We start from the raw sequence: 14,164 nt of genomic DNA on the forward strand, positions 1-14,164 counted from the left end.
CAAGGTCAGAAAACTTCATTTCTCCACTCAGATTTCTTTCTTACATGCCTACTTACAGTTAGATCCTATAAGATTTTACAGTATGCCTTGATCTAGCCAGGCAATTACATGTATCTGGAAACAAGGGCCTCAAGGAAATATTTTGGCTTTGCCAGGTGAACAGCAGGTTCAGCTGCCTCAGTGAGGACAGAGCTGGACTACTATTCTGGTGTGGGGACCCCCAGCTTTATAGTTTATTTTATCAAATGAGGTACATGCTTCGAGGGAAGTCTAATGATAAAAATCTAGTTCTGTCAGAAGTTGAATTACAAAGTAATTTCATCCCTCATAAAGTAAGGAATGTGATTTTCCTACACATTCAGCTAGTTGAAGGTGTTCATGATTTCCCTTTTTTGTCTTCTTGCAGCTACCCTCACAACAAAAAGAGGAAACAGCTGTAAGTTTACCTCAGCATTAGGACAAGTCTGTACCTCACTGCAGTGTGGATTTGATACCTCAATAAGGATGCAGCTGTGTTGTGATTCTGTAAATGGCTCTTGCGTGAAGAGCAATTGGTCAAACAGTATCCGTATTTCCATGTATATCTTCATGGTTTGCATTATTCTGACCACAGTAATTGGAAATCTAATGGTTATCATCTCAATATCACATTTTAAGCAGCTCCACACGCCTACCAACTTCCTGATAATTTCCATGGCTACAGCTGACTTTCTGCTGGGATTCCTCATCATGCCTTGCAGCATGGTGCGCTCTGTTGAGCACTGCTGGTATTTTGGGGACTTCTTTTGCAAGATCCACACAAGCACAGATATTATGCTGAGCACGACTTCCATCTTCCATCTTTCCTTCATATCCATCGATCGTTACTATGCTGTGTGTGAACCTCTCAGGTACAAATCAAAGATAAATGTTTTTGTTATCCTGGTCATGATATTGGTAAGTTGGACTGTCCCTGCTGCTTTTGCTTTTGGGATGATCTTTCTAGAACTAAATTTGTTAGGGGCAAAAGAGATTTATAATCACGTATACTGTGCAGGAGGATGCTTGGTGTTCTTTAGTGAAACTTCAGGTGTCATCACCTCCATAGTGTCTTTTTACATCCCTGGATTAGTTATGCTGTTTGTCTACAAGAAAATATACTCCATAGCTAAAAGGCAAGCAAGATCCATTGATGCAGTTAGCAAAAGGAAGAAAAGATATGAAACAAAGCATATTTTATTCTTCAGAGAAAGAAAAGCTGCAAAAAAATTATGCATAATAATGGGAGTGTTTCTCATATGCTGGAGCCCATTCTTCTTCTTTACAGCAACTGACCCATTTATGAATTACGCAGCACCGCCTATGCTCGTTGACACTTTGGTTTGGTTTGGTTATTTAAATTCTGCATTTAATCCCATTGTTTATGCATTTTTTTACATGTGGTTTCGCAGGGCATTGAAGACTATTCTGTTTGGAAATATTTTTCAACAGGACTCATCAAGGACTCGGTTGTTTTTAGAGTAACATCCTTTACATGGCTGGCTTCATGGCACTGAGATTTGCCTGCAGCTCCAGGAGGCAAGAGCTGAAAATGACAGAAAAAGCACCTATTTCTTTGTTCACTTATCAAATTTGGTTCAAGCAGATAAGTGACTACTTTGTTTTATGTCTCCTTTCATTTTAGACCAGGAATTGTAGGTATGTAGTGTTTTGATAATAGCTATGACATATGCAAGAAAGCAATGTTGGAGCAATGTATTAACTGCTTTTCTTCATGAGGAAGTGGTTCTTAAACAACAGATTTAAAAAACAATAAATAATAATAATAATAAAGCTGTATATTTGCCATCCTCTAGAACTAAGAGAAAAACCCTTCATTTTTCACTTTTTAGATGCCTTTGAGTAAGATCCCAAAGCTTTTATGTTTTTCCCCTCCCCTTCAGTATGTGTGCAGAAGTCAGAATATCCTAATACACAGCCATGTCAGTACACTCCAGGAAGGCAGGATGAGACAAGGAGAAGCCATGCTGTTCCTTCTCTTTACAATTCAATTAGTGCTTCACACTTTTGTGTTTGTTTCTTACAGGCTTTGCTGCTTAATGAGATCAAAATCATTTTTAATGAAATCTAAGATGTGGAAAATATGTCATAAGAAATGAAAAGCAATTGTGAAAAGAATTTCTGAATCTGACATTGCCTGAAAATGATACTTTCATAATGAAAACTGCATGTAAAATATGCTAAGATGTGCCTCTTTCAACACTTTTTTTGGCTTGAGCATATTGTTATTTTATCTGACAGCAATACTGTCACAACCAGTGAGGAATCTATATACAGAAATGTTACAGAAATGTTACAACTGGCCCAAATATAGGGTGAGTGGGGCAGGGTGGATGTGGGAGAACTGTGAGGAGTGGCAGAAGAAGGGCCATAGGAATGGCTTGGGGTGAAGATACCTGGGTTGGCAGACTCTCAAGATTACATCTGTGTGTGGCTTCTCTGGACATCCACCAACCACATCAGGACTCAAAGGACAGGGAAATAAGTCCAAACCTAAAACATGGTCACCATCTGAAGAAGACCCACTGGCTGTAATTTTCTCTAATTTTTTTTTGCCTAAGACCTGGCTTTGCTAGAAGCAACATATCACCAAAAAGAAGGAAATAACCCCTCTGGCCTGATCCAGCACATCTGGTTGGAGCATGAAGCACTAACTCTGGAAATGGACAGTAAAAGATTAGTACCTGAGAAGTGCTATGTTGAAACAGATGATCTGATATAAGTAAGAGCTGTGCTGAGCTGTAAATGTTGTCCTTCATTCGTGTTGCTGGGATAAGCACACACTATATGAGTATCTTCTTTTTTTGTGCTCTTAGAGCACTGACGTACTCTGCACCGTACAGCATAAGAGTTCAATTATACTACGTAGAGCACTGATGTACTCTGCATTGTAGAGTATGAGAGTTCAGTTATACTACATTTTAGCAGAGTGAAAAAAGAAAAAAAAAAGTAGGATCTGAGACTCTTTTACAATGTTATTGTGTAAGTTAGTACACTTCAAAATGACAGGAACAGTGACTGATCTATGCAACATATCAGCTTTATACCATGGAAGATTATCCTTAATTGTGACAACATGACTGTTTTAATACTTTACCTCAGATAAATAAAGTAATTTGAGCTTAAAAAAATTTAATTTTCCAATAAATTAATGCATAATTCTCTTTCTCTTCATCCCCATTGAGGTCAGCCTAATGCACTTCATTTTCTTGCATACCATGTTGCTTTCTGAAGTGAACCGTTTGATCACTCAGATATACTGATCTCTCTTGAAATAGCAGTTTCACAGCTGCTGCCAGGTGATATCTTCTTCTGGTAGTGTTATAGATTAAATCATAGAATCATAGAATGTCATTGGTTGGAAGGGACAACAAGGATCATCAATTTCCAAACCCCCTGCCACAGGCAGGGTCACCAATCTCTAGATCTGGTACTAGATCAGGTTGCCCAGGACCCCATTCAATCTGGTCTTGATCACCTCCAAGGATGGAGCACCCACAGCCTCTCTGGGCAGCCTGTTCCAGCACCTCACCAATCTCTCTGTAAAGAGCTTCCTCTGCTATCCAATCTAAACCTTCCCTCCTTGAGCATAAAACCATTCCCCCTTGTTCTATCACAATCTACCCAAGTAAAAAGTTTATGCCTCTCCTTTTTATAACCCCCTTTTAAATTCTGGAAGGTTACAATGAGATCTCAGCCTTCTCTTCTCCAGACTGATCTAGCCCAACTTCTTCAGCCTGTCTTCACAGGAGAGGTGCTCCAGCCCTCTGATCATCTTTGTGACCTTCCTCTGGACCCTCTCCAACAGCTCCACATCTTTCCTGTACTGGGGGCCCCAGGTCTTCACACAGTCCTCCAGATGGGGCCTTATGAGGGGAGAGTAGAGAGGGACAATCACCTCCCTGTCCCTGCTGGCCATCCTTCTTCTGATGAAACACAGGATGCTATTTGCTTTCCAAGCTGCAAGAGCACACTGCTGGCTCATGTTAAGTTTTTCATCCACTAGGATCCCAAGGTCCTTCTCTACAGGGCTCTGCTTGTAAGTGGTGTTTCCATATGAATAATGTTGACCATCTGAGGATTTCTGGGTATATTTAATAAATTCAGCATATGTTACTGTAGTCCCTTCAAGAAGCAAAAGGAGACATTGCGTTTTGCCTTTCATCCACTGTCTACCTGGCATAAAACCCTCAAGAATGTGTGACAACACCAGAGACAACCTTCTATTTGCAACTCTTAAAAATGTGCATACAGACCACAGTTTGCACCTTTCTTCATCTTATCATTTTATCCCTTGTTCTAGTTTGTTCTTTCATCTTATTTTTATGTAGGAGGTTGTTATAAGTTGCAATTTTATAATAGGTTTATAAATATCCTCCACTGCCTAAGGCAGCTGAAATGTTACCCTTCTGAGTCTGTAACTGACAAAAGTATGATCCCGTGTGTTTATCTTGCTTTTCATGGGTAATCACTGGCTTCTACCTGATTGTCCCACAATCATGAAGGCTGCTGGTAATCTAACCTAAATTTAGACATCTCAAAAGCAGTACTTCTATCTACCTTAGTTGTCTGCAGCTCTTTTGATGCTCACTATAGAAAAAATTGCTACCTTCAAGAGTGTTTTATCTCACCACCTTATCCATTTTTAGGGGAGATGACTTACCACTATAGATGGTCCTTCTCTTACTACCAAGAAGAATCTTCTAGTCTCTACCATAAAGTTTTAGGCAATTTTAGATACAGTTTTTAGGTAGCTAAGATGAAGGTTACTTGGCATAGATGAATCTCACACTATGGAAAAGTGGATATGGTCTTGGGACTCCAAAAAAAAATTGCATTGGGGCCAGTTTGCTGAAACTAGCAGTTAGACAAATTCTCAGGACCAACTCTTGACTAGTAAGAGCCCCCAAATGAGTCTTTGGATCTAAGTAGTGGTCCATAGAACTACTATTGAAGGTTTGCCTGAATATCTCCAAGTGGGAGAAGGTGGTGGTACAGGTGGATTGTTGAGTCCCAGAGGCACACATGAAGTTCCCTGAGGTCTTGTCCTGGAGCAGACTGAAAGTGAAGCAGGTCACAAACTGTGAACAGCTAGTAGGTAATCTTGACTTACCAAGGAGTGCAGAAAGGGAGACCTTCGCTTAGGATAAACTTAGCCAACCCGTGAACACTGTCCAGAAGATCATGCAAACATCATGGCTGCACAGGACCACCACGGACAAGTTATGGAAATGGCAGAAAAATTTTTCACTGTGTAAACCAACAGCTCTCCTAAAAGCTAGTCTGGCCAAGATGTCACCAATACTAATACACTGCATAAGTAACAAGGGACTTCCACTCTCTGGTGACCTTCATCCTTACCTAGAAGTCATTTCTCTTCATACTTGACCAAGTCAGTTTTGTGTACAACCCAGCTCAGAAAGTTTCAGAAATAACTTTTTTCTCTGGTATCCTATTACCCAAAGGTGGCACTTTCCCAAAGAGTCTCCTTGCCTTGTGTTTACAGAGTGTCTTCTCTGACAGAGCAACTTTAATGAAGTCCCACGTTACTTTCTCTCATTAGCTTTAATCACAGGTAGCACAAAGTTATTTCTCAGTGTGAAAGGGACATACAAGTGAGAGGTGTTAATGAGACCATGGGGTCTCTATTCAAACCTGAGTTTTTTATAAATTAGAAGAGCAGAAAAAACATCTCTTGCTGTTGTCCAATCAGATTATCAGTTAGCTCTAGTGATGTAAAATGTGCCTGACTTCAAAGTGACATCATGTAAATGAAGTGCAAAGGGTACTGTTAAACCACTTATCAACACATTTAATTAGTGACCTTATTAAACGCTTCCCAGATGTCTACTTTTTCCGAAGCAAATGAATCTCCTGTGGGTGACTTCATATGCTTTAACTTCCCAGAAAACTTCTGCAAAGCAATTATTCCAGCATTATGAAAGGATCTATTCTGTTGGTAAACCCAGGTCAATTCATTTTGCCACCAGCGAAAACAGTTTGCAGTGCCACCTCCTCTCATGCCTTGAACAGAAGTGACTGGTTTCTTGCAGAAAGTCTAGGACACAGAGTCACCTGTCCTCTCTGTCTTGGTACCTGTAGCTTGTGTTTTGATTGTTTTGACACACTATTGCAGCTTGTGAATTACAACCTAATACACAGTGGTTCCATCTCTAGCTGAGCCTCATGGCCTGCCCCTTGGTCACCAGAAGCGGCACAGGGAAAAAGATGAGCACTGACTATCCAAGTAGAGCCCTTCCAGAAATCTCACAACGAAAGTATCACTCCAAAATGGAGTATTCTTAACAGCTAGATGAAAAAGTATGTTAGTGCAGTTCTCGAACTGAAAAAAATAAGCTCTCAAACTGGGTAAATACTGCAAAGTGTATGGCTTTCCCTACATCATTAACTCATCCAGGCAGTGCACACTATACTCTCTTGTACATTACATAAATACTCATTCAACAAGGATGAGAAGAACAGAAAATGTTAGATACAGTCAAACACAAGATACTTAGTGTTCTACAAAAGGCTTTCACTTGAACATTTTTTCTGATCATCTTAGTTATTTATAGCCTTCAGTGTAGCTGCATCATCCAATGACCTAATTCAGAAAAAGACCATGCCTACCTCTAATCTCTTTTCAAGTAAGTTGTTTTCATTAGGCATTGCCTAGATTTGTTAAACTTCTGTGATGTGAAATGACTGACTTGGTAGGTAGCAGTATATATTGTCTGCCTTGACTTGAGTACAGTTTTGGCACTGTATCCCATTAGTTCCTCAAACTGTTGAGATATGGACTGGGTAAGCAAACAGAGTTAAAAGAAAGAACAGATTGAATATTGAGAGGATGGCCAAGAGGATGGGTGGTGATCAGTGGCTCAAAGTCTAAGCAGGAGTCAGTGTTAGTTTCACATGTTCATTAGTGATCTGGATTATGGAACAGAGAGAACCCTCAGCATGTTTTCAAATGACACAAAGCTGTGAAGAGTGGCTGATAGAAGAAGGGTAATGTTGCAGCTCAGAGTGTCAACTGGAGTACTGTGTCCAGTTCTGTAATCCACTGTACAAGAAAGGCATGGACAAACTGGATATGGTCCAGTGGAGGGTCACAATTATGATTAAGGGACTGGAAAATGAGACAGTGAGCACAAACTGAAATAAAATTGGTTCCATCTGAATATCAGGAAACACTTTTTAATTGTCAGGATGACCAAGTGGCAGAGATTGTCCAGAAGGTTGAGGATAATATTTATTGTACATATCTTCATGCCTGGAAATATACAAAGCCCATTTGAGCACAGCCCTGGTCAACCATCTCTAGATAGTACTGCTTGAGCAGAACAGCTGGACACAGTGACCTTCAGAAGTTTCTTCCAATGTCAATAATTCTGGAATCCTCTTATTTTATGAAATTTAATTCCTATATTTATGAAGTCTTGCATAGTGTTATTTAGTCTTGTGTAATTAGTAATTTCCAACTAAATTCAATTTCCTTCTGTGTAAGTTTTTTTAAAACATTTTTTGTCCTTCATGATCTTAATAACCTTCACTTTAAATCCAATGTTGTGCGTAGATAATTGAAAATATTTGTGTGACGTATGCACTAGCCTTTGTAAAACAAACTCATTTCCTAAGAGATCAGATCTGCAAGCAATTTAGGCAATGAGAACTCCATAACCTGCTCTGGATATATAGAATTTTTATTTCTACTATATATAAGAGAAGCTAGTCTCCTAAAGCACTGAGCAGTCACAGTGTTCTGACTAAAAGATATCTGTCAGTTAAGGAGAGAGAACTGAAGAAGAGAGTGTAGTGTACCTCATTCTCTTTGTACTTTCTCAGTTACCAACTGGTGAAAACAGTCATTTCAGAAAATTTCAGATGATATATTATGCTTCTTTCCACTACACTGAAGTCACCTAAGGGTAAGAAGAGAGGTCCATTTTCACAGTGCTTTATTGGAACTAATCAGTATTTAAGAACATCAAGGAAATAATGAAGTGCAAGATGAAGGAAAACATAGGCAATAATTAAACTGTGCTATCAGTGAAAATAATGGCTACACAATTTTCTTTCCACACTGCCAATGTGGTACTGCATTACCTTGTACGGTTAGTTCTCAAAGACTAGTATCTCAAAGCTTCCAAGGTCCACTCTGCAACCTTCCTTCAACCCAGTTAAACAGGTTCTTTCACAAAGGTTTCAGTTCCTGTAAATCTGTTAGCTGTTGTTAAACATCTCATTTCTGAAATATACCAAACTCTTCCCCTATTGCAGTCTCCTGCGCCATGCTGAAAAGTCAGATGCGTGGGACACTGCTTCCTGAAGGTAATGGTTTTTTAAGCATAGCCTTCTTTGACAGTAATTTGTTGGAAATCTAATATAATTTGGTTTGCATAGCTTTCTGCACAGGTTTATATCTTAGTGACTCTTTCAACAAAGGATCAACAGTGCGAAGCTTGCCCACCTCTCACTTAAAAATTGGTTTCTAGGTATGCTTGCCACAAAAATACTATCAGATCTCAAAAATAAAATGTTTCTACTGTACACAGTAATAAAAAAATAAATACTACTTTTATTGGGTTTTATTTCTTTTTAAAAGAGAATCTGTTGAATGACAGATGATAAATTGTTATAAAATAACACTTCTCTTTATACATCTTTACTATTTAATAAAGTATAGGGAAGTTCTGCACCTAGTACAAAAGCTACTGCTACAACCAGCATAAGAGACAGTGCTGTTGCATCTCATTAAGTTACAAGATGATAATCTTAAATTTATTACGTATTTTATTTCCAAGTTTCATTATTTAAAATTGAAAGTTAAGGGGCATTTTCTAATACAGTAGATGAAAAAAGATTACATCTTCCTTAGGGGAGGACTTAGCCGTTAGTATCACTTTTTAAAGACTAACTTTGATGAGGCTTATATTTACCTTAATTCAACAAAGCAGCTCAGTAATGCATGAGGGTAAACGAATGGAGAAAACAGAAATAATGATCTTGGGATTTCAGAAACTTGGCTATGTTTATCTCCTGTTGATGTAAATCCCTAAATTATACTAATATTTTTAACTTAAAAACTCCTGGGAATTAAGCATAAAGCCATAAAAGCAAAACAATTTCCCACATTTCACTAAACTGAACCGAGGTATAAAGATGGTCTGCCTTTTACACACATTGCAGTACTGCATGACAGCAACAAAACAAGAAAGTATCTACTTAAAGAATTTATTGATGATACTATCAAAACAGATTCAGGTAGTGCTAGTCTATAAAACAGATGACTATTTAAATATTTTGTTCTCTCTTCTGTATTTTCTTCATTTCAGGGTGATACCCATTGGAAAATTCCATGGACTAAAATGCTTTGCAAGTTACTTCTGAGTGGGTTAAACTGATGTGGAGAAGAGTATCTCTTTTTGCTTCTATTTCAGAACTAACAGGAATTAGATGAGGAAGAAAAGGGTGTGCTCCTCTGCAGAAAAACAGGGAATTTTTTGACTCTTGAAAATAGTCACTAGTGTATTCATACATATCTATTACAGCTGGACCACTGTCTACTTCAGGCTACAAGGCAAGTCTGAACCCTTCCAGATACGGAAACTATAATAACACAAAACAAGCATTGAAACTGATTTCCATCAGATGTATTCTTTGTTAGTACTTTATACTCCACAAAAGGTAAGTTTAGAATGATTAATAATTTGAAAAGGGGGAGCTGGCAGCTGATTTTTGACTCACATAATGAGCATTTAGAATATAGCTCACCAACTGAAATCTCCAGGAAAGCTGATGTGAACAGACGTAACATTTCTCCTTTTGAAAACATCAGTGTTCTAGTGTTGAAGAGACAAATAAACTCTACAGTATTTGGAGATGAAGTGAACTTGGATTTCTCTGTCTATGTATCTTACTCTTCTAATGCTTTAGAATAATTACTGTTAACATCTATTTGAAAGACAAAATATTTTACAAAGCAATCTAGATACAAAGGAATGGATAAAATAAATTGGATGCCGTATTATACTTTAGTTAATTTAGAAAATAATTAAGCTTGCTTTCAACTGCTTTTTTAATATATTATTTGCCATAATTAAGCCAAGAGAAAGTTTGTCTCTGAATTATTGCATTCCCATCAGAAATTCATACTCTTGTCTAATTTCGTCTTGTCTTCTCATGTTAGGACATGGAATCTTTTGGAAACTCGTGAAAATTATATCTACTTATGGAACTACACATTCAGTAGAAAAATCTGATAGAGGATTATTATGTTTTCCATGAACATTTCGAGAGATTTCACTGACTGCTCTGAGTTTGGAAATAGGTCCTGTTCTGACAGCTCTAGGTCACCAAGCGTACGAGGAGTATTGTATTTCTCCATAACTGTAGCCCTCCTTCTCACCATCTCAGGGAACATGGCCATAATTTTTTCCATCTTGTATTTCAAACAGCTTCATTCCCCAACCAATTTTCTCATCTTATCCATGGCTGTCACAGATTTCCTGTTGGGCTTTGCCGTTATGCCCTACAGCATGGTGAGGACCGTGGAGAACTGCTGGTATTTTGGGATGACGTTCTGCAAAATTCATTACAGTTTTGACCTGATGCTCTGCTTAGTTTCCATTTTCCATCTTTGTTCCATTGCAGTGGATCGTTTTTATGCAATCTGCCACCCCCTACATTATTCCAGCACAATGACCTTGGCTGCCATAAAACAAATAACAGTAGTGTGTTGGTCAGTGCCAGCTGCATTTGCTTTTGGTGTTGTTTTCTCAGAAGCTTATGCTTCTGGAATTGAGGGCTATGAAAGTTTGATCAAATGCTCAAGCTTGTGCCCTATTGTGTTCAACAAAGCTTGGGGGATTGTTTTATTTACAGTTGGCCTATTTGCTCCTGCTTGTATTATGTTAGGGATCTACATTAAAATTTTTGTAGTCTCCCAAAAGCACATACGTGTGTTGAGCCAGACACACAAGCACAGAAAAAGTGATATGAAAAATGAACTTTCTAAGAGTAAAGACAAGAAAGCTGCCAAGACTTTGAGTGTAGTAATGTTGGCTTTCTTAATATGCTGGTTTCCTTGCTTTTCTGCAATCCTACTTGATCCATTTTTAAATTTCTCTATTCCTTCACCTTTGTTTGATGCTCTAAACTGGTTTGGTTACTTAAATTCTACCTGTAATCCATTAATATATGGCTTTTTCTACCCATGGTTTCGAAAAGCATTTAGATATATTGTAACAGGCAAAATATTCAACTCCCAACTTCGTACAACAAAACTTTTATCTGAAGATTAGTCATAGTAGTATGTTGTAGATTCTACAACTGACACCAGCTCTACAGGTGAAGATTAAACTATGGATTACTTGGTATTCGTAATTCAGTAAATAATCTGAAATGTACAGTATGAATTCACAATCCAGTACTGTAGAATTATCAAATATTCCCTTAATAAAATCAGACACAATATTTTAGTATTTTGTTGCCACCTGTGCTGACTGTTACTGCCTTGATTCTGTTTCTGAAGTTATATTTTTCTAGAATCTCTGCCTGAGCTATTTCAGGAAGTATACAATAAGTGAACACAAAGTTTCACCTAATTCTGCACACATACAACAAGTCTTTCTTGAGGTTCACCATCAATAATTTCCTAAGCAGAATACATCCCAAACCAGTATGATGATAGTATTTCCATCCTTTTGTGACTAAGGCACTAATGTACAGATGTATAGTGTCTACTGTTATTCCCTGTGTATAGAATTTCAGTGTAATTTTGGCTTGAAGTTGCTCTTTTCCTATGAAATCAGCAGAATCAGATTTACAGCCTTTATCCCCCAGATGCATAGAACACAGGAATGAGAGTATTACTAACACTTTATGTACATCCCTGTGCTTTCTTAGCTTTCATGTCAGGCTCCAGGTGCTACAAAATATTCCAACCAAGAACACACTGAAGGTTCACTCCGGCAAGCCTGAACACAGAACTGGAGCCTCTAGCTGTGGTTCTGTGGTGGTGCAGACCTACCTTACCACTCTACAATCCCAGTATAAGCCACCACTGTGCTTTTACCTTTCAAGTGCAGTGAGTTTGGATGATCAAGAACTCTCTGACCATACCCAAAACTTGGGCTCCTCATAGCCTGACCTGAAAGGCACCAGAAATACACAGTCTGAGAGTACCAGAACTGTATGGATGGGAGAAGATTCCAATTTGCCTCACCTGAATTGTAGTCAGAAACTGAAAGATTTCTGACTAATTATCTCAAGATCTTATAAGTACTGCTCTAAATGAAGAACCACCTGAGCTCTTGAACACTACCTGCTCTTAATATTCCCTTGAGTTGGGTTGTCCTTCAGGGTAGACTTCTTGAGATGCACTGTTGATCAGCATTGAAAATGAGAAATCTTCTGCAGATGGACCCTGTTGTCCACTGAGAGCTCATGAAAGGAGAAATGATTACCTTACCAGAAAGAGAGGTTCTCGGGCATGAAACTGAACTCAGAAATCTCCCCTTGGAAATACCTTGTTTGTAAGTTTCATGTGAACCTTGCTATAATTGAATGTCAGTGAACCATTGTATTAAATTGGCTAATGATTAAATGCTGATTAGGTGCTAGTATTAATCATACAATCTAATCTTGTGACAGATTGTAGAAGCATTTATAAGCCCTATATTGTTGCTAATACCTAATGTTGGGTAGCCATCAGTCCACTACTAGCTCTCACCATGTAAAGCACTACCAAAAAGCAACCCTTGTGTTTATTCGCTTTTTGGATTATCACAGCTGTGCTGGTATGGCACAGCAGCAATGGCTGTTCATTTTCTTTTGCTGGAATCTTTTATTGAACTTTTGAAAACCTGAACACATTCTAGTCTGGTAAACCCCAGTTTCATCTCCACCATTAAACATTTGAGGCAGGAAAGAGATGGAAGGTCACAGGCTTGTCTGGGATGGCATGTAGGACTCACTATTCCTAATAAGAAAAACAAAAGAACCATGAGGCAGTGGATGCAAATGCTCTCTTTGTGCACAGTGGCCAGTAGCTGAAGAGTTAGAGCAGAGAACAGAGCAGGACTGGGTGCCAGAAAAAACTTAAGCACCCAAAAGGTGGATAAGAAATTGCCCCATTTAATTGCTCAGTGCATATCCAGAGACCAATGAAGACTCCTATAGGAAACATTGAGACAGCAGAAGTGGTGCTCAGAGTGAGCAAGGATGCTGAGCCACAGGTTGCTTATGGTCAATAGCTTGGCTCTGTAAAGCTGGATCTCCTTAACATAATCCAACCCTGATGACCAGATCTCATGCTATTGCCTAGACTCAATCTTATTCTGCTCCTGCAGTTCTTTCTTGAGGGCAGGCTCTGGGGCAGCTCTGGTAGAGTGTTAAGGCCATTTTACACAATGGCTTATTGGCCAGGGTACCAACTAGAATGATATCAGGAGATGCAGAGACTTTCTGCTGCTCCTTTGGAGATTAATCCCTTGAAATTTGCAGTGTTTGAAGAGATATGGAGCATCCGCAGTGTGCTGATGTCAACAGGGAGCGTTTCACGACAAGTGATACGGGAGACTACAGAGGCAGTATCACAACCAGATGTCCCAGCCTATGCCTGCATGTAGTTCAAGTGTGGCTGCTTTAGAGGAACTTCTGTGCCATCAGATCAGCCAGTATGTATGTGAAAACAAAAGTGCATATCTGCAGACAGCACAGGTGGGAGTCCATGAGGGGTTTGTGTTGAAAGCTAACCACATATTCTTTCAAAGGGTCTTCACAGTGTTTGCTATCATAAGTGCTTTGCATGAAACCGAGGGCTGGAGAGTAACAGGTAATTTCTGCAGACCATGGCTGGAAGTCCATAGGTGAACTGGAGTGTCTGCAGTTTTTGCTATAACGCTTACCACATTCATTTATATTTATACCACATTTATATTCAGTTGCAAGCAGTGCAGATCTCTTCAAGATATATAAATATCATGGTAACCTTTTCCTCTGAAACACATTAGCCCCTTAATCATTTTTTTTCATGTTTTATTGCAAATTCTGTGAGGCTGTTCCTCTCCTTGGGACAGCAACCAGAACCATTGGAGCTTCTATTTTTTACTTCTTATTTTAA

General features: G+C 38.8%; 2 protein-coding genes across 2 annotated transcripts; both read left to right on the top strand.

Annotated features, from left to right (window-relative positions):
* The first annotated feature begins 254 nt into the window (after positions 1–254).
* On the top strand, positions 255–2,219 carry TAAR1 (trace amine associated receptor 1). Its single transcript, XM_085543629.1, has one exon. It carries the CDS (start codon positions 379–381, stop codon positions 1,501–1,503), a length of 1,125 nt encoding a protein of 374 aa, XP_085399755.1. The 5' UTR covers positions 255–378; the 3' UTR covers positions 1,504–2,219.
* Positions 2,220–10,210: 7,991 nt separating this feature from the next.
* Positions 10,211–11,522, top strand: TAAR2 (trace amine associated receptor 2). Its single transcript, XM_015858471.3, has one exon. It carries the CDS (start codon positions 10,314–10,316, stop codon positions 11,340–11,342), a length of 1,029 nt encoding a protein of 342 aa, XP_015713957.2. The 5' UTR covers positions 10,211–10,313; the 3' UTR covers positions 11,343–11,522.
* Positions 11,523–14,164: the final 2,642 nt, after the last annotated feature.

Source organism: Coturnix japonica, chromosome 3 (genome assembly GCF_054131305.1).
Source record: "Coturnix japonica strain WE chromosome 3, WE-NBRP24, whole genome shotgun sequence".
Taxonomy (NCBI): domain Eukaryota; kingdom Metazoa; phylum Chordata; class Aves; order Galliformes; family Phasianidae; genus Coturnix; species Coturnix japonica.

What these genes read in the sequence shown, in the direction of transcription:
- TAAR2 (XM_015858471.3), top strand. Translation starts at nt 10,314, where the DNA reads ATGTTTTCCATGAACATTTCGAGAGATTTCACTGACTGCTCTGAGTTT.
- TAAR1 (XM_085543629.1), top strand. Translation starts at nt 379, where the DNA reads ATGATTTCCCTTTTTTGTCTTCTTGCAGCTACCCTCACAACAAAAAGA.